Source organism: Lycorma delicatula, chromosome 4, assembly GCF_047948215.1.
Source record: "Lycorma delicatula isolate Av1 chromosome 4, ASM4794821v1, whole genome shotgun sequence".
Taxonomy (NCBI): Eukaryota; Metazoa; Arthropoda; class Insecta; order Hemiptera; family Fulgoridae; genus Lycorma; species Lycorma delicatula.
This window is the reverse complement of record NC_134458.1, coordinates 181,317,377-181,338,241: the sequence shown is the minus strand read 5'-3', so window position 1 is coordinate 181,338,241 and position 20,865 is coordinate 181,317,377. Positions and strand designations below refer to the sequence as shown.

The following is a 20,865-nucleotide window of genomic DNA, read 5'->3' as shown; positions in this document are numbered from 1 at the left end:
ATTGACAAACTTAGAAAAAATTAGAAACAATTTCAAAAAGTAGCATGATGTGTTGTAAAAGTGAATTTGTTTAATAAGTATTTATATACACCACCGTATATAATATTAAAACATTTTCAGTTCCCATCTAACTTCCCATCAAGCAACAAGTTCCCATCTATAATGCCGCGCATCTCTCCAATAGGCTGCCAGCTTATGTCGCTCTTCAAAATGTCTTTACAAAAAATTCTGACAAAGCATTTACACTTTGTACATTGGATTTTACCTTTGTAAATATAAGTATAAATGCAGGTTGCCTCGAGTAAGAGAGGTGATACGATGCTGTTTTGCTGAGGGAGAATTGAGCTGTTACTGGAAATATCTACTTCCATTCCTCTTTAAGTGTGGAGTAATCGTAATTCTATTGGGGTTGTAGTATTTTTACTTATACAGTAGAATATTAATTAGTATTTGTATTTTAGTAACTATGTATACAAGTCACGTTTCTTCATCCATATGAAGTAATTAATTGTACTATGTTCAGTTTCTGCTTTTATCTGCTTTTAAGGTATAATTTAGTTAATTTTACGTTATCATTTCAAAAATGTTTTTTTTTTATTTCATCCATTCAGTCACCTCAAAATATACACCTGCTTTCTTTTCACTTATATTGTTCTATTTTTATTTTATATTAATGTGCAGCATGTAAATATTTTCTTTTTGACGCATTTTGTTATTGCAGCATATATTAAGTTTCTAACATTAATAAAAGGTACTGGCTTGGAGAACAAAGATACTTATATAAAAGGACGCAGTCACTTAAATTTCCTGACTTAGTAAAACTGTTTCCGATATTTTCAGGATTAATGAATATTACATGAATCAATAAGAAAGGTTCTCCTTTCTGCAACTCATCCCCTAATCGATATCTTTAGCCAACAATTTCTTTTTTTTGGAACAATGCAAATACTTTGATTTCTTTTATATTATTTACAGGCGCCCTTATCTAAAATAAAGCTTTATTTTAAAGTCGCTTTTCCAAATTAAACCTGGTAAATCATTGAAAAATAGTATTATCAAATTATTTAAATATGTCTTTTATATAAAACAATTTAAAAAAATCTTCAAATAAAAACTTATCAAAACAGATTAGAATTCAGATAGTTTATAAGCATGAATTTAACATAAAGGTAGAAACGATGTTGCTAAGTTCCATATAATATTTTAGGGAGCTTTAAGATTTATATTTTCATAGTGATAAATTTTGAATTATTTTTTTTATCTTTACAACCTTACATATTATCTTTATTATTTAATAATCTTCTTTGACCAAAAGGAAAATAACTTTAAAATATTATCAAATGAATTATTAAAAAAATTAAAATTACTAAATTTTTCTAAAATGTTTTAAAAATTACTTTAAAAAAAATTGTAAAAATACATACCTTAAATAAAATCATTCAATTTGCTAACCAAGTATTTTTTGTAAAGAAATAATAAAATTTAGTTAAAAATACGCAAAACCACAATATTTTCTTATCATCTGTGATGAAATTTGAAAAACATTTAAAATTCAATCAAATTTTTATTACGATGATTAAAAAATAAATAATAAACAAGTATCATTCCTCCGAGGGTCTCGGTCTTTCATCCGGAGGTCCAAGGTTCGAATCCCGGTCAGAAATGGCATTTTTGATATGCTAAAAATCTCAATTTTTATATTCCCACGCATAAACCTCTTTGTAAGTTTCTGTGGTGAATTAATTTTTCAGTCAAGAAAAAAAAAAGAAGTTTCAAGGTTATATGTTGAATAAGTAAAAATGTTAAAAAACAATTTATAGAATGCCAAATATTAGTGAGTAAATATATTAATCGTACTGATAATTTTAAATCTCTTTACTATTCTTACGAATCATACGGAGAAAAATAGTTTGATCCAACAAAGTTTTATTATGGAAATAATATTTTTAATGGTTTAAAATATATTCCAAACTACGTCCTCATAAATTATTTTTTTAGGATTGTTGGTACGGTATTTTAAAAGGTTACTCTAACCTCGTTCTAAAAACAAAAAAAAATATTTCCATTCTGATAGAGAATATATATTTTTTTAAACTTTTAATGTTTTTCTAGTGTTGTATTTTTTTTATTTTAGTCTATAGATGTAAACACTTCAAAAAAAGAGTTTTTTTTTAATTTTTACGTTTTAATGCTATTTCGGATATTTTTAAATACAATATAAAAATTGCGAATAAACTTTTCATGAGATCTAATTCTCCTCGAAATAGAGCATCACTCATATTTTCAATACTTGAAAGCCATTTTCATTGAAAAAAAAGAAAATTAACTAAATTAATCTTCTTAATACGCAACCTACCGTAACAAAATGCATAATTGAAGGTTAAAACATATCTGATATATGACGCCGAATAGAATAGAAGCAAATAAATATTCCTTTTTTTTTTTACATTTTATAATGTTTTTTTGAGTTATGTGAATTCCGAATTCCGAGGGGGGGGGGATGGTTGAGAAGAAACGTCACTTTTTTTTTTTTTTACTGAACTAGTACTAATTTTCCGATATATTATAAAAGACGATAAAACAAATATATAATATATAACAGACTATATTACACGAAACTTCACTATGATTTATGTAATAAATCATATTGTTATTCGTTGCCATTAATTGTTGTTTGTAATATAATTTAATGGTATAATTATATAGTGCAGAAATGTTTGTTTATCTATTTTAATATAATAATACAGTATTTATATAGGATAATATTTACATCTCTTGTTTGTCGTCATTTTATCATTTAAAAATTTAAATGAATTTAGAATGATATATTCTAAGATTGACACTGATTTGAATCATGTTGACCGTTTCAATCATTTATATTATGACATATTTTTAACTTAAAAGTTGTTTATAATGCAGTAATGTAGCTGTACTACTCGTAATAATAAACTAAGCTGGTTGACTTGCATAAATAATTTTTGTTAATACACTTTAAATTTCTCTTATTGTTTGTTAATTATATTCTAATTGGATAAAAAAGTTATCAGACGTTTAATTATTATACATACCTTTAGTATATTTAATATTTGTAACATAAATTGTAAATAAAGAAAACAACCGGTTTCAAACCATTACAAAAGTTTTGTTTAAAATCTAAAACTACCTGTAGATGGCCATTTCAATTGTTAAACAATCGTCATGAGTGGACATTGAGGAAAAATATATAAGAAAATAAGTAAATAAATGAAAAAAATTAAAAAAGATGGCGATCTCCGCAGTGGAGGGGTAGCAACGGAGTGGATAGTTTTATTCGGGGGTCCTAGGTTCGAATCCCGGTTAGGCATGGCATCCCATATACAAGCTTTTCTGTAAGCTTCTGTGGAGAATTAATTCATCAAACAAAAAAAAAAAAAAGGTTAGTAAACAGCATTTTTGATACACTATGAAACTAGTATCTTCAGCAATGATACAAAATTAACTTCCACTGTTTTCTTATATTTCCTAATGTGTACGTTGCAATCTGTTCAACCAGCGAACAATAAACAACCCCTAACACCAACAATAAACAACGGCCCGATGAGGTATGAGGATGATATGTATGACATGTAAATGAGGTGTAGTCTTGACAGGCCGATCATTCCTGGGACGTGTGGTTAATTGAACTCCGTCCACCAAAATACACCGGTATCACTGTCTAGTATTCAAATCCAACCTTATAAAATAAAAGCAACAAACTTTTACTAGGATTTGAACCTCAGTACCTTCGACTTCGAAAATCAGGTGTTAACTGATTTGCGACGACGAGTTAACCACTAGGCCACTGTTCTATTTTTGTAGTAGTATATTTTGTATTTTATTTTATGGTCTATTTTAATACTTGTCTTCCACTATTTTTGGTGTTATTAATTGATTCATACATTAAGTTTTCTTAAAAGTTTTGTAATTTCTTTTATTTGTATAATTATAAAAACTGTACTACTGGTCATGGATCTTCAGGTGTAGAATAAACAAATGCGATGTAAATACCATAATTTAGAACTCAATTTTATAAGTTGTTCTGATCCAGCTTAAACTAAAACAATATTTTTCAGTTTTTTTAAATAATAAAAGAAAGCGTTAAAGAGAAAGAGAAATTAATTCTGAATATTGTGCTTCACATGATCCTCAGTTAGTCAAACTCGGAAAAAAAATTAATTAAAAGAATTTTTTTACAATACCTGTTATTTAAATATTTTACAGCTTTTGTCATAACATATTTCATGTACCAAAAATGATAAATTTGTCCGAGAAATTGAAAGAAATTTTAAATATAAGGCCAAATTAAAACTATTTCATTTAAGCATAACCACCGTCTTATCTTTACTTCGCATTACTATCGTAATCAATATTACACTGTGATTGTAATTCAGATTCTATATGGTTTTATCAAGTTAGACGTGTTTAGAACAACAGTAATTTTTTATGCGTCTAGTCTCCAGTCACATTACGAATAAAGAATTTTTACAATAATTTTTCGTTCGAAAAGTAACAATACACCTATATAAACACAATTATACATTGATGGGTTGTATTCCGTACGCTGCGAGTAATATTTTCTGCATAAAGTTGGTAATCCTGCATTACGGCAAGGTTTGGAAAAGCTGCATTTTCTGCTAGCCAGTCAGGGAGCTGACTTTGAGACGAAGAGGTGTGTCAGGTTATTGTTTTTCATTGTGTATTTGTTGTTTTTCCATGTGCGTTTACAATGTGTTGGAACAAGCACATTAGAACAGTAAATATCTCTCGTTGAATACGTCTTCCGTGAGCATGGTGAGTGCAACAGTCAGCGAAGGAAAAATTTAGGAAACGAGATCTGTAAAAGACTATGAGCGAAGTGCAATACCATTGGTACTTGAAGAAAAACTGCAAGACAATTAGGTGTTACGCAACGTAGTACTAATTCATCCGAAGGTTGGCTCGAGAAAAACTTCGGTGTAATTACACACAAGGCAGTTCTAATAAAGTATATCAGTCTCTTCCCATGTAAAATAAAAGCGGTTAAAAATTTATTGGCCACAGACTGTGGAAAGGGGATTCAATACTGCGAACGGTTTCAAGTTTCTAGCGGACAATTCTGACGTTATTTGGGACTATGTTTTCTATACCGATGAGGCATGGTTCCGTTTGTCAGGGTGCAGAAATCACATTTATCGACTGCCAATAACCTATTGCCGTATATGAAATTCGTCTATATAACCAGAAAATTACAGTGTTGATTGCAATATCCAGGAGAAGAACAGTCTAATATTCTTCCCAGAAACAATAAACTCAGCTCACTATCGTGAAATCATTCACCAGTTCATGAAAGAGCTTATCGATTAAGAGATTAATAACGCTTGGTTTCAACAAAATGGCGTAACTGCGCATTCAGCCAGGCAGTCCATGAACTTAATTCTGAATTTTTTTTGGAAATCAAATCATTTTGTAAGAACTGGCCACTTTGTTATCGCCCACCGGATTTTTACTTCTGCAGTCATGCAAAAAGTAATGCTTATTGAGGAAACGCCCACAATCTCCTGGAACTTCAAACTACTATTCGTGATTTTACCAAGAACAAGAAGAAATGCGTGAAAATATGTCTGGATATTATGAAGACCGTTTCCAACAACTTCTGTAAGGTTAGTCAATGTTACATGTTGACAGGTGTCACTTACTTTTCGAACCCACGGTATTTTGTTAGTGCATATATTAAAATGACGTGTTTCGGAACACATTTTCCATTTTCTGTTTTATCACCCTATTTAGAGGTTAAAATAATATTAAAATCAATGTTTCAATTGTAATTAAATAGATATTCATACTAAATTAATATTATAGATTTCACTCTCAAAATCTTACAGGTGCGCACCATTGTTATGCTCCCTGTAAGATAACAAGTCCTAAATTTTAAGGGTTTTATTTTTTCCGGTAATTTAGTCATACCGTAAAATTAAAAATAACTAAATAAAAGAGTGATACGTAGCAATGATTTATCAACTTATAGATAAAAATGTTCTTTCCGTTAAGAAAAGCAATAAATAAAGTGGTGTTAAACGAAAATAAAAACGGAAATCAAGTTTACAACATTTTCATCTATAGCACGCCTAATTCAATAATAATAAAAGCTTTTTACATATTCCACATGAATCACAGTATTTTATATGAAAACAACTGAATTAAATAGAGGTTGAAAAAAGAAAGAATTTAAATAGAAATGCAAAGATATTAACTATTATTACATCAGATGACAGTGAAAATATTTATTATACTCTGGCTGACAAAAGAAGACATTGGAGTTGGAGTTGCTACGGTAATGTGACTTATAGTTAGAAAAAAAGAGACAATACAGTGCAATCATTTTATCATGCACATGTGTTACTTGAATACTCTTTAAGGAAAATTTAGCGTAAATTACACAGATCAACAAAAAAAAAATAATAAACTGGAACTAAGATAAAATTAGGTGAATTAAAATGTATTTTTTATATTGAATCTTAAAATTAAATCAGTTTTTCTTCATCACCCTCAGATTTTTAGTTATCGCCCTTTAAAGTATTGAGAAACCTCTTAAGTAATAGAATAACAAAATAATAATAGTAATTACAATAAAATTTCTACCTTTATTTTGCAGACATTTACGTTTATCTTAATTTTTTTTCTTATTTTCCTTTTGTGTTCAGTGAAGTCTTCTCTTTTTATTATTCAGCAGTAGTCGCTCACTATAGATTCATCCCAGCTGCCTTGATATCCCAGCTGCGTTGTTCCATCTGCAGTGTATCTTTCTGAAACGTTTCTCTTTGTTCGTCGCTGATGTCACTCAAGTTTAAAGGGAAAAAGTCCAAATGAGAATGTAAAAAAATTAATTTTCAATGACATTCTACAGCCTTAATTTTTTTCAGTTCACTAAGAGTTCATTTATAAGCCGATCATGGTTTTCAGCTTTTTGTTTCCGAAAAAATCAGTAACGACATCTTTGAATAATTTCCCTGCTGCTAATACTTTAGGATTCAATTTGCAGTCAAATATATTTTCACGAAATAATTTTCTTATTTGTGATCCGATGAATATTTTCTCTTTTAATTTGGCTTCCCTTAATTGTGAAAAACCCTAAGTTAAATATTTAAAGCCGTCTCCATCTTTATCTAATGCTTTTACTAAATTATTCATCAGGCCTAGTTTTATGTGTAGAGGTGGTAAAATAATACGATCTGCTTCGACAAGGAGAATATTAACAACAATTTCCTTTCTTGGAGTAAACAACTTTCTCTTTGGCCATTATTTAACCGTGTAGTGTTTATCTGTAGCCTGACTATCCCGCAAACACAAGAAACACATATATTTTGTAAAGCCACTCTGGAGACCAAGAAGAATCCCTATACCAGACAAACAATCTTTGTGTATAATAAGACCACTACCACAGCTAAAGAACAGTATAAATAGCAGTCACCATAATGGTTAGTAGACTTTCACCAAATCATATGTACGCCAAACGGTAAAACTCTTTTTTTTTTCTTTTAAGCTTTCCTTTTCGTTTTCAGGCCGGCAACGATTCGCCATGAGTGTTTATCATACTTAATAGCTTTTAACATTTTAGACATATTTTCATGTTTTTTTTATTTTTACAGCATGTGCTACCGGTATAGAAGAAAATTTATTCGAATTATACAACAACACTGCCTTTAAGCTTCTTTTTGATGAATCTATAAATAAAGACCAATCATCAATAAAATAACATATTCAATATTCAGTTCAGACATTAGTCCCCTTAGGTCATGGCAAGACAGATTAAACCATATCTTCTAAAGAATTTCAGTAAATTTTCGTTTCGATTTCTATATACATTTCGATTTTTCTATATATATTTCGATTTCGATTTCTTTAATTTCCTTGTTTAATAAATTTTGTTCTTTAAGACGTGAATCTAGCAGTTCTGCATGTTGTTTTAACCACGAGGTTAGTTTAACGTAACACTTGATGTATGCTTCATATGGAGCCTAGGATTTATCTTGGTCTCCCAAGGGACAGTCAAAATAATGTTTGTAAGCAGTTTTCAGCAGATTCGATACTGATTTTTGTTGACTTTTCGTGGTGAAGTTTCCGCAAACTTAACAAAAAATATTGGGAGAATTTTTACATTCAGAATGTTTTAATGTATGAAAGTAAACGAAAATATTACAGAAATACTTCCTTAATTAAAAAAAAAAATTAGTTTTAATCAGTAATTACTAAATTTCTTAAAATACTTCATAAAAATTTTCACCGTGGTGCGCAATAAAACACAGCGTGAAACACACACAAACACATTAACACATCTTCTTGATGTTCAATAAAATAATACCAAACGTTGTTCTGTCATAAAAATCTATCAGTAAATTTATGTAATCACTTATGAAACAATCTTTATAATATGTGTATGATAAAACTACTACCACAACTAAAAAACACAGCAAGTCATACCAGGAGCAGAACTCGTACTGAAGAAAATTTCATCCCGTTGAATATTTGACTCACTGATACGTCTATACATGTCTGGCTTGACATGAAATGAAATCATTCGACTGTTATGTTTTAAATGTAGGTCTACAACATGCATCACCGTATAAATCAGATGTGAATAAACAAACATACAGACGTACTAATTTATTTGTATTGTTTGTTCCACGAATGATGGAATAAATTAATTTTTAAGGGGTTGTAACTTAAGAACATTATGTGATGGGTTGTTTTGGAATACATATTCAGATTCAGTATATAAAATACTATATAGAACATCTACTCCCTTTTCAGTTCCAAATTTTATGTTGACCAGTGTTATCATGTCCGATAGGAATATCGTACAGGAGTGCAAAAAAGATCACAAAGAATTAGGTCTACATGCATACCGAATACATTGCGTACAGGAACTGAAACCCCCAGACAATGTTAAAAGAATATGGTACTTCTAGTGGTTTATCAACCAGGTGGAAAGTAATGGGATAGGAATACTGGATAATGTGCTTATTAGTGATGAGGCATATTTTCACCTTAGCGATTACATCAATAATCAGAACAATAGATATTGGTCAACACAAAATCCACACATCTTTAATGAATCGCCGCTAAACTCACAGAAGGCGGGGGTTTGGTGTGCGATTTCTCGACGACAAATAATGGGCCCGCGTATTTTTTTTTCGAAACCCTTGACGGTCCGGCACACCAGGAGGATATAATTATGCAATTTGTAGTTCTTCTTCAGCCTGATTAACTGCTATTTTTACTCTGCAACAAGACATAGTTACATGCTGTAACACTATGGAATATTGGAAGAAATTTTTAGTGATCGCATGTGTCAAAAGGTCTGTGGCCCCCTCGTTCTTCCGACGTATCATCATCAGACTTCCTTCTCCGGGGTTTTTTGAAAGGACGCGTATATCGATCAAACCCACATACACTACAAAACCTGAAGCGAGCCATTACTGCAGAGAAGAATTCCACTAACCCTGATGTCCTACCAGGTGTGTCAAAAAATATGGTCCGAAGGATTCGAATCTGGCTTCAGGAAAATTGTGGACATTTCCAACACTTGCTGTAAGATATTACCAGTTGCATAAGTACTATCCATGAATCAAATCAAATGTTAGTATGTCTGTACTATGGTCCATAGTGGAATTATAGTGTATAGTATCATGGTGTGCACGATGAAATGATCGCACTGTATATACCAAATAAAATTTATTTTGTTTTAAATTATTTTATTTATATTTGTTTAAATAACAACAAATGCGTGAAATGCTTCTTACGTTTACCTTTATTTAGTTTCAGGTGGTTTGGGTAATTATCTTACAGTCACCGTTTATTAAAATGTATATATATATATATATATAATTTATTTAAGTTAATTTTATTAAGTAAATTTTATTTTATTTATGTATATATATTCATTATTTTCATTTCCAGTAATTTATCAAATTAATTTTTCTAAATTGCAAGCAGTAATTACAGAAAACAAATGTAAAAAGTACGGTTGTATATATAATTATAGTCATATTTATCAAGAAACTTTAAATGGATTTTAAATATTTTTTTTTTTTTAGATTTCAACGATTAATCGCGAGAGGGAATGAATAAAGTTTTACTTCATTCTAATATTTTGAATAAATAATCGTGTAAATTTGTAACATGTGTTTTTATTAGTAGTTTTAGTTAAAAAAGGTTAACTTACGTCAACTTTAATCCCCTCTACTTTATATGAATGTTGAGGTGGATTTGATTTTGGAACAAATCTATAAAATTCTTCATTTTCTTTGTACCATTTGACTGCGTACAACGAATCGCCTTCTAGTTCGTAATGACACTCCAAAACTGCCAACTCTCCACGTAATTTATATTGGGGAACTCCAACTCTGACTAACTTGAGGCTGAGAGATCCTGTAACACATATTATCAATTTAATATTAGTTATATAAGTAAATAGTTCATGTAAATAAATGTTAATTAATTAAATTGCTTTGTTCTTTTTAAATTATTAATAAATTAAATAATTTTTATAATATAATTTTAAAACGATAACCGTTTTACTTTTGAATAGGTTAACAATTTCTTGCTTAGAGATTTCACGCGTACTAGCATGTAGTTTTCTAAGAATATTAAAAAAAATGTTACTTTTATAGTCGACAAATTATCGTTAGCTTCACATTGCATAAAGTGTTATGAGACAAAAAATAATTAATCATTAAAACCTTAACCGTAATGCGACTAACAATTAAGAAATTTAAATAAAAAATTATTGCGTTTAATTTTTGTAGTATTTTATAAAAGAGAAAAAAGCGAAACCCTATACAATAACCGATATAATTCAACTGCTGGTAGCTTGAACCTTATTACAAGACTACCCCAAAAAGGGTAATATTTTAGGGTGTATGTATTTATGGATGTATGTTTGTTCCACTGTAGCAGGTCAACGACAGAACCGATTTAAATGTATGACCCCGCTCTGGAATCTTTACGTAACCGGGAGTGTCATAGGTTATGTAAATTAATAAATTTAAAAAATTTGAAAACAAAATTATACTATATACAAATACTATAAAATACAAAATTGTCACCCGCACGCTCATTAATTATCCTGTATTAAAGAGCAATGTTTTTTTGGCAGTCGTGTTTTTTAATTTTTAATATTTATTTCTTGTATGTATTTGCTTAACAGGGTTGATGCTATTCACTTAAAATCGTATTTATTAAAATGATAGAGAGAACGCTGAAGTACTATTAGTATACAGTAAAAGTCAAGTGCTGTAATCTATTTCACTTTTGTTTAAAGTCGATGTAACTGAATCGTTTCACCAAAATTCCTACCGTGATCGAAAGACTTCTGTATGTATATCTGTCCCCGATACTACGAGTAAAAGGGGCCAGCAACGAAAAAAAGTTAATTTTTCGTTATGAAAGTGCGGGCATCAACAGCTGTGGTCATTGGTAGTCTAATGACAGCCCGGTGGAAATTATTAGCGTATGAAAAGATGCTTGACCGGGATTCAAACTCGGGACCTCCGTACGAAATGCCGAGACGGTAACTACTCAGCCTTTGAGTTCAGCGATTTTATTAATCATTGTAATATTATAATACTAATAAAAAGATATAATCAGTAAAACTTTACTAATAAAAACGCATTTTATATCTACTGTAATAAATCACTTCCAATTATTTCTTCCAATTATTTAGAGATTGGAATAGACAGGTACGTTACTGCGCTGAATTCGGTTTCTGCGCATTTATAAATAAAATCTCATTTTCTTTCTTTATACATTAAAGTACATAAAACCTTACAAATAATTGCGTCATACATGTTACCAAATAATATTTTATTAAATCTTTTGTAATTTTTTTATACAAGAATCAAATATATTAAATATTTTTAATTGACAATTTTTAAATTTTACACACGCACCACGGTTGTTGAGACAAATGACAACAAAGGGTAAACTTTAATTTAATTTAATAAAATAAACTCAAAGTTTCTTACGTGCAAATTGTCAGCGTTGATATAGAAAATTTCAGCAATCCATAAATAATTTCCATTATTATAATCCTTTTATTTGTTTCAAAATAATGGCTTCGCTTGAAACTTGTACCATAGAAGAACAGCGAGTTTTGAAAGAGCTCTATTTTCTGAAACTGTAAAACCGGCCAAAATTCCCTCACGGAAGTTAAAACAATATGGTAAAAAGTGTATTAACTATGCAAATTTTTATAAACTGAATATGTTTCTATAATTTAAAACAAAATAAACTTTATTTGGTATACATTTATTTTTATTTTTTTATAAATATATACCAAATAAAGTTTATTTTGTTTTAAATCATAGAAACGAACATATATACTATATTATATTATACATAATATATATACATAACCGTCTCAAATTATAAAAATTTGCATGGTTAATACACTTTTTACCATATTGTTTTAACATCTGTGAGGAATTTTGGCCGGAATTATGTTTAATTTTGCTAACTATAAGTAGCAAAATTGTAACAACTCTAATTCAGTTGTCTTATGAAAGATCCGAACAGCTGCATCTGAGAATAGAACATCGGAACAGTTTAAATCGGTCAGAAAAAGTGTACCGAATTTCATCGTAGCAGAATACCAGACCAAGTTTCAACTGTCGTTTTACAAAATAGCAGCAATGATCTTATTTGTGAGGACAGACGCATAAAAATTTGGGAAATTGCTGAAATTTGTAGTGTCAGTCTATAACATTATCCATGACAGATAAATTATCGCTAAATGCAATCAATATGGGTGCGAGATAGTAGATTTAAAAGACACCCGAATTCATATTTAAGGAAGTTAAACAACGGTTTTTAGAGAAAGTTTTTTTTATGATCGCATAACTTGCCTGTGAAGAAAAAAATCAAAACCTAGACTCCAGCTAGTAAAATGATGCTATCGATATTTTTGGACTATAAAAGCCCAACTTACTACAAATATTTGTAAGAACAACGTAAAACCAACAGTAAATACTCTTTTGATATGGTAGAGAATAAATAGAAACCGCAATAAGGAGAATACAATCTAGTTCTCTCTCAAAAGGCATAATACTTCTGCTCGACAATGCCAGTCCCCCTACACTGCTCAGAAGATACAGGAAGCTATTCAAAAGTCCGGTTAGATGTTGACACCAAGTTAGTCTATATATTGTCCACCTGATAATCTCGATTTCTCACCGACAGATTTTCGGTTTTTTGGTCTTTTCAAAACGTATTTATGCGAAACCAAGTTCGACAACGATTAACGTTGAACAGATCAAGAATGCTGTACAAGAATGGTTTATACACTAAGGTGAACAATTCATTACTACTGATTTAAGAAAACTCACAGAAAGTTGGGAAAAGTGCCTAAATTTAGCTGAGGATGTTAAAAATTAACGTGATTTTCATCGTAATTGAATAAAATAACTTTTCCATCGTCAAATAATTTGTCTGTTGTCTGATTATTGAACGATCCTTATATATAGTATATATATACTTATAAAATCTCTTTAAATAAATGTATATTTGTATATAAAATCAATGTTACGGATTAAAGATATATTTTTGTAATTTTTTTCTTTTATAGTTGTAGTAATAACAAATTAACAATTTTCCAATTATCTAATTACTCGTTAAAAAAAAGAAAGGAAAACATTTTTTTCAGTTCAGTTAATTATTGATCTCACGGTAAGGCATAAATATTAAAACATTTTAAAACTTTTTTCCATTAAAAGTTTGAATTAAACAATTTAGTTGACACCTTTTTTTATTTCTAACGTAAGGTGATTTAGTACCCTTTTTTCTTCGCTTGCTTAATTCTTTTTTTACTTGTACTGGCCGTTACTTTGAATTTGAATTCATATTATATTCTACGCCTGTTTTTGAAATATTGTTATTTTTACATTCTTCAATAATATTAAAATAACTAAACTTTTTTATATATATATATACTTTTTCACATCAAGTTTATTTTAGAAAAAAATCAGTCTTATTTTCTGTTTAGTAATGTACTACAGGCTGTTCTTTTATTTAATATAGACTTTTCAGAAAAACTTGTTTAAAGTTAAGAAATAAGCTTATTGTAGAAAAATTTCTTTCGGATAGCCTAACTTTCATAATTAATTTTTTTATATTACATTTACGTGTTGTTTTTGCATAAATGTGCTTTATCTTTTCTTGTATTTTACTTAGGCATAATACTGAATTTACCTAATCATTACTTAAAACAACAATAACAAGATAAAAAAAACAACCTTTAAACTAAAATGGAATAGAAAATTAATTTAAATCTAATTTCAACGTGATATACTAGAATTTATTACAGAAAATATACTTTTATAATTTTGTTAATGAAAGAAAACACTGGAATTTGAGCTGTAAATATATATGTATACGTTTGACCAAATTAAAAGGTACTACATTATTTAATTAAAAATTTGTTTAAATAGCAAACAAGCTATTTATTTTTCTAATAAAAAACACAAATAAACACGATCTTTTCGCCCATTTTTAATTCGGAGCTCAGCAAAGCAATAAATTATTTTCAAAAGCGATCTACGTAATATATTTTAAAATATAAAACATCTATTTTTATTTTAATTATACAATTTTTACGTCATCAATAATTACGAAAATATGTGGGTTTTTTTTTTAAAAAGTCTTCCATCGAATTCATGTAAAATTATTTTGCATAGAATTATTAATATTTAACTATTATAATTATTATTAATATTCAATTTCTTATTATAATCTGGCTGATAAAATTTCATTGCCGTTGTTTTATTTAATTCTTTGTCATAAAATATCTTCCTCAGATGTACAGATGTCATAATTAAATCTTTTACCCTGATCGGTAGTTAATAGTACTCGCATAGATCATGTCAGGAGTATGTATGTATGCTAAACCACGTATTAAAAAAGGATTTGCATCGGTATCTACTTGAGTGGATCCAGAAGAACCGTGGTAAAACTTTGGTCAGAATACCATCACAGAATACATAAAATTATGTATTCTAATATTGCATATTGTCCACCAATATCCGTGGCAGAGTGGTAGCGTCTCGGTATTACATCCTGGAGTCCCGAGTTCGAATCCCGGTCAGTCTTATTTACAAAATTCTGTTCCCATTCGCCCACAATCAATCTGCTCTGTAACCTTCTATAGTGAATTAATTTACTATGCGAAAAAATAATTATAAAATAAAAAAATAGGTGCGATTAAAAACTATATTAGATAAAACCTATAAAATAATATTAAGGTAAACATATCATTAGTAAATATAAAACATAATTACAAACTAATTCATAATTCAGAAGGCGTTAATACAATTTATTTGAACGCATATTTTTTATGCGTTGAACGAGGTGAGTAAATCCAGGTTCTTTGTTACCGCTTAAAAATTCATCGAAAGTAACCTTTATTGTTAAGAGCTATTATTTCTGTATTATTACTATTAAATATTTTAATAGTATGTTAAACAAATTGATGGGAAGATGTATTAAAAACTAAAAATGGCAGTGAAAGCATAATAAGGCAATTTTCGTAAGCTGAAGTATTATATTTAATTACTCAAAAATAGTTCTATAATCTAGTTTGATGAATGGATATTGTTATTTTCAGTAAGTGGCTGTTCTTATCAAAGATTGTTTATTCGAAAATATAGTGAGATTTTATCGTGCGAATCATGATACTCTACACTATAATTCCATTATGGACTATAATACGGAGATACTCGCGTTTGAATTGATTTATGAAATGTAGCTGTGGACAATTGGTAATGTCTTACAGCAAGCGTTGGAAACGTCCACCAATTTCCTGAAGGCAGGTCTCCGAACCCTTTGAAACATATTTTTTTGATATCCTTCGTAGCAAATCAGGGTTAATGGAATTCATCTCTTACTCTTACTCATGGTTGCTCAATATCAGTGTGCTTAAGACGAATGATGTGCGCGATAAAATGATTTCTCTGTATAAATACATGAATTTACTAAATATCGGTCTACACGATTCATAGTAATAAGCACCAAACAATGACCTAACGGCACATTTTTTTATCATGAAAATCTCTGACTTTTTGAGGAAGTTCTGAAGAGAGAATTTATATCTCCCTTATACTTAGCGTTAGTGACGTTGAACTAGTTTGTTTATATTATTGCGTCTGGGTGCTAATAACAAACTTTCGTTGTGCGCTTCAAAACATACAAAAAAAATTAGAGGGAGTTCCAGTATGAGATGTTATTATCCTTCTGACGGGAATATTTGTAAGTCAATAAATATTTAATAATGACAAAAGGTCTTCATTAAGGCGCTTCAAAGAAAGAGATTACGGTTAAATTTTGTTACAAACGAAATCGGTTTAATCATCGCAAGAGAATTTGTCGTGTCATTGTGAGCTTGCATTACGGTGCGAAAACGTACTGCCATATTTAGTTAATTTAATTTTAGTTAATAGTTTTATTTTAAGTTTAGTTACTAATTTTAGTTATTGCAGACAATTACTGCGTAATTAATTGTCTACAGTAACTCGATTGTTTTTCAACGGATTTTTGCAAATGAGGTGTCATTTTGTTCAAAATAAAATTCTTAATAAATTTTGTAATAAATAACAATTTAATCAAACAAATGATTACAAAGATATTGAAGATTAAAAAATTAAGATGGCCGGCATTTTGAAATTTTTGAAGGTGATGTTTTCAAAATTTTTGTTTTGTAAAACAAGAGTCTTGTACAACAGACTTGTACAAATCTTAGTTCTGTCAAATTTAATTAAAGTAGGTTTACTCGATCCTGAGAAATAATTTTTTTGTTGAAAATCACAAAATGGCGTCCAGAAAGAAAATAAAGCAAAATAGGACTTATGTCGATATGAACGTTTTTGCTCATTTTGGTGTCCTGATTGAGTTCCTGAAGTTCGGCTAATACGTCCCGGAACAATATGTATATAAATATTTTTTCTTGTTTCAGAATTTTGTAATTTTTCAATTTCATTAATTTTGCGTTATATCATTGCGGACGATTTTGAAGCCTAATTATTTACTTTCTTCGTAATATTATATTCTAGTAATTTTTATTTTCAAATTCACCATTGCATTTCATTACATAAATCTTTCTTTAATAATCGACAGGAAAATGAAAAATCTACCTTTTAGTTACTTTTACCCTTACACCTCTTTTAACCTTAATCGAATTTATTCCTATATAAAATGCGCGAAAACAAAATTTCTTAAACATTCTTTATATATTTATTTTTTTCGAATAACCTTATTAGAGGGCACAATAAATCAACTTTATGCTCCTTTGTGCCCACACTTCTTTCAGCGTTCAGCCGTTCCTTCTCTTCTTGTCTTTACTTCTTTCTACTGGTTGATTGTTTCTATCCCGAAAAATTGCGTTCTGAATTACTTGTCTAAAAAAAACTTTTGCCATTTATTGTATCTGTGTTAACTCTAACATTTTTCATATATTTTCCTGTTTTCCAAAACTATGTGGGCTTGAATTTGTAACTTTTAGCAGGTCAAAGATCTGTTTAGTTAATCTGTAATTTAGTTAATTCTATGTATATGTGCATCGATTTGTAATCTCCTTTCTTCATAACACCTGTCTTTTGTAATTTATTTAATAAATTTGGATACATAAAATCATTTAAAATATAAAATTTAATTAAAATATCAAACTAGTCCCGATGTTGAATTATATTTAACATCATCGAACAATTAGTATTAAAAGAAACCAAACGTTAAATATTATAAATAAAATAAAACATTATTTCAGTGGTTATAATAAATATAATAAATACTGCTGAAATATTAAAAAAAGGTGTATTTCTACTTGTTTTTATAAATTAAAATTATAAAAGACATCCGTCGGAATTATGACTAGTTTTGAGTGATTTCAATTAAAATTTGTTTCTTTTACTTTACTGGTGTCATAGCTCTAGAGCTATGCTGCAAGAATCCATTTTTTTATCACTGAAAAAGTAGGGTATAGGTTGTTTATTCTTATCTCAACATTTCATGACTCAGTCACCCAAAGAAAGAGAAAACGTGGGAGGTAATGTTCGTACGTACATATGTACGTGTGTTGGCGTGTTTGAAGCTTAATAACTTTTAACTGGATAAACCGATTTTGATGAAATATTTTACAAAGTTTTGCGGGACGGATAATCTCTATGGGGCTTCAATCTTTTCAAAATTTTGCTAACACAACCTCACTTTATATTAAGCTTATTACATGCATGCTTATCTTACCATTAAATACAACCAAAAAAAGTTTTCCACAAAATTCCTTCCTTCTTCTAAAATCGAAAGAAAGGTTTTTTCTCTATTTATTGTATATTTTTAAACGATTTTTTATGTTTTCCTAGGAAAAGTAGTAGTGCAAGTAAAAAAAAAAAAAAAAACAAAAATTTGGGGAAAATTTGAGGCGGGGCAGCTGATCAAAGTTTAATTTTAAAAAATTTTTCAAACCTTTATGGATTTATTTAAATTTTTAATAGTATTAAAACCTAAACAATGAACTTCTAACAATAATATTATAAAAAAATGCCATCATAAATTACGCCCACTCTAAAAAAGAGATCTTGGGTAACTGTTCACGTATCATCATTTCTCCCCTATTAAGAATAAGCAATGCCAGGAATGTATTACAACTTTGTTGTCAGCTTTTTTTAAAATGATTTATTTACCATAATAAGTTGATGTTTATAGAACGATATAATAGTGAGTACAAAATACAAACAATTAATAATATGGGTGTACAGTATATGGTTGCGTAACAAATGAAAATTAATGTTAAATCTGATCGGTGTTCGATTCTAGAACCTTAAAAATTATAATTCACTTTCAACTGGTATTGCTTAAAATTAATACTCCATAGTATTTAATAAACAAACATTTTATATATTCTACAGTCAGGATTTATTTTTATGTTAAAACACAGGGGTAAAAAATATATTTGGATTGTTTCATAAGAACTTATTCAGCTATTTATTATTACTTCATCGTTGTTATTTTTTTAATTTTATTTATGTTGAATTGGTATTTTTTTAATGGTAATATCTCGGTATACATATATGTATCAGTATTGTTTAACAACTTAATTGGCCATCTAAACTAAGATTTTAATTAAATTTGTTTTTGAAAACTGTATTTTTTAGCGTTTTCTATTTTTGAATTTATTTTAACAATCGTTTGGCGCGACTGCTTTGTGTTTCGTTTGTTAATTGTTTACTGAATAATATATTTTCATTGCTCTAATCCTACACAGACTTTGATGTTTTTCGTTCTCAGTTAGTTATTTTTCTATTAAATCGGTTTTTTTTCTGTAGCTGCCTTCATATATATATCCTGCACGGCGCTCTTAGTTTCTTTTTTAATTATTTACGGTCTTTCCTTTTTCTTCTAGTAACTAATTGACATGATTCGTATTCTCTTTGGCCCCCTATTATTTATCAATCCCCCTTCCTCCTAGGTATGTCCTTATCGAATTAGTTGGCGAGTTTTAATACTATTCGCATTGGTTTTTGCATATATTTACGTAAACATTTTTTAATTCATTCTACCTAAAATTTTTGAAGGATCGCTTCAATAAATAAACAATTAAATTTTCCTTATTTCTTTTGCTTATCTGTCAGCATTCAGTACTATACATTATCACGGCAACGAAATAGTTTATAATTGTCATTTTTAGTTTTTTCGAATTTCGTTAGACCAATATAAGGAGTATCGTTCATTAATTTATGGTTTTACCTGAACGATTCGATGTTGATGTTTATTTTTATCTAATCCATTTTGAGTAAACAGATATTAAAAACGTTTAACCGCAATTAGTACCATTTTTAATTTTAATATTCTCTATTCAGGAAATGAGAAAATGTCATCTTCCAGTTTATTTTTGTTTATAATTTTTAAAATAATTCTTCTCGACTGAAGTAGCTATTAATTGATAAATATATGGCCGATAACGTGAAAATTGTCAGTACAAGAAGACTCAACCTGGGTGAGAATAATCAGAGAAGTTATTTAACAGTATATATAACCAGAATTATTTTTATATATTTTTTATAAAAAAATTTATAAAAGTGTAACGTGATTCACCTCTTAAGTTTTTTTAAGAAAATTTTCATTCTAGATAAATTAGAGCAATTTTTCAGTTGTGCTTTTCAGTCTTTCACAGGTATATAATTTCTGTTTCCTTCTTAAAAGTCTCATGACATAATTTTCTCCGGATAAGAATATTTTCTCTGAGCCCTATTTTATTTGTTTGTTATTATAGAAATGACACGTATTTCTTTGTTAATTAAATATATTTGAAAATTAAATTAAATATGACTTTTTTACAAATGCATTATATATATATATATATATATATATATATATATATATATATTATATTAATTAATTTAGTACAGATAAAGCGGTCGGTTGATAAAACGCATTAAATGTTACGTGAAGCCGACACTTAATACACTGTCGATGTTTTGGTTTATTATAACTATACAGAACGTCAAACCAAACGGAGAAGCTCTCAGATTTGAGTTAATATATGCACATAAATCACTCTGAACTAATGCTATTTCTATGTTAAAAGGACTATGCGAATGCCATTTACACACACCTAACACGTACAGTCTGTTCAAGGCATACATTCATCTGAACATAATGCGAATGAATAGGGAAGGTCTGCATCCAAATATTCTGTATCTTTGAAATTATCTTAAGTATCAAAATCTGTTAAGGTATTAGGTCTGTTCTTGAAATTTTTACCCGAGTTATACCAAATGATATGAATTTTTTATGAGTATTAGCTTTTTTTTCCGTTAGTTTGATTAGTTT

The 20,865-nt window shown here is 28.9% G+C and overlaps 1 protein-coding gene and 1 long non-coding RNA gene across 8 annotated transcripts in view; one reads left to right on the top strand and one right to left on the bottom strand.

Annotated features, from left to right (window-relative positions):
• The window catches only part of LOC142324123 (cell adhesion molecule 1-like), a 508,688-nt gene that overhangs the window by 152,494 nt on the left and 335,329 nt on the right, over positions 1–20,865 (bottom strand). For all 7 annotated transcript variants that reach the window (XM_075364797.1, XM_075364793.1, XM_075364792.1 and 4 more), the window contains one exon: positions 10,220–10,425. In XM_075364797.1, coding sequence (XP_075220912.1) covers positions 10,220–10,425 — 206 coding nt within the window. The remainder of the gene's footprint in view (positions 1–10,219; positions 10,426–20,865) is intronic.
• The window catches only part of LOC142324127 (uncharacterized), a 415,902-nt gene that overhangs the window by 305,346 nt on the left and 89,691 nt on the right, over positions 1–20,865 (top strand). The window lies entirely within an intron of this gene.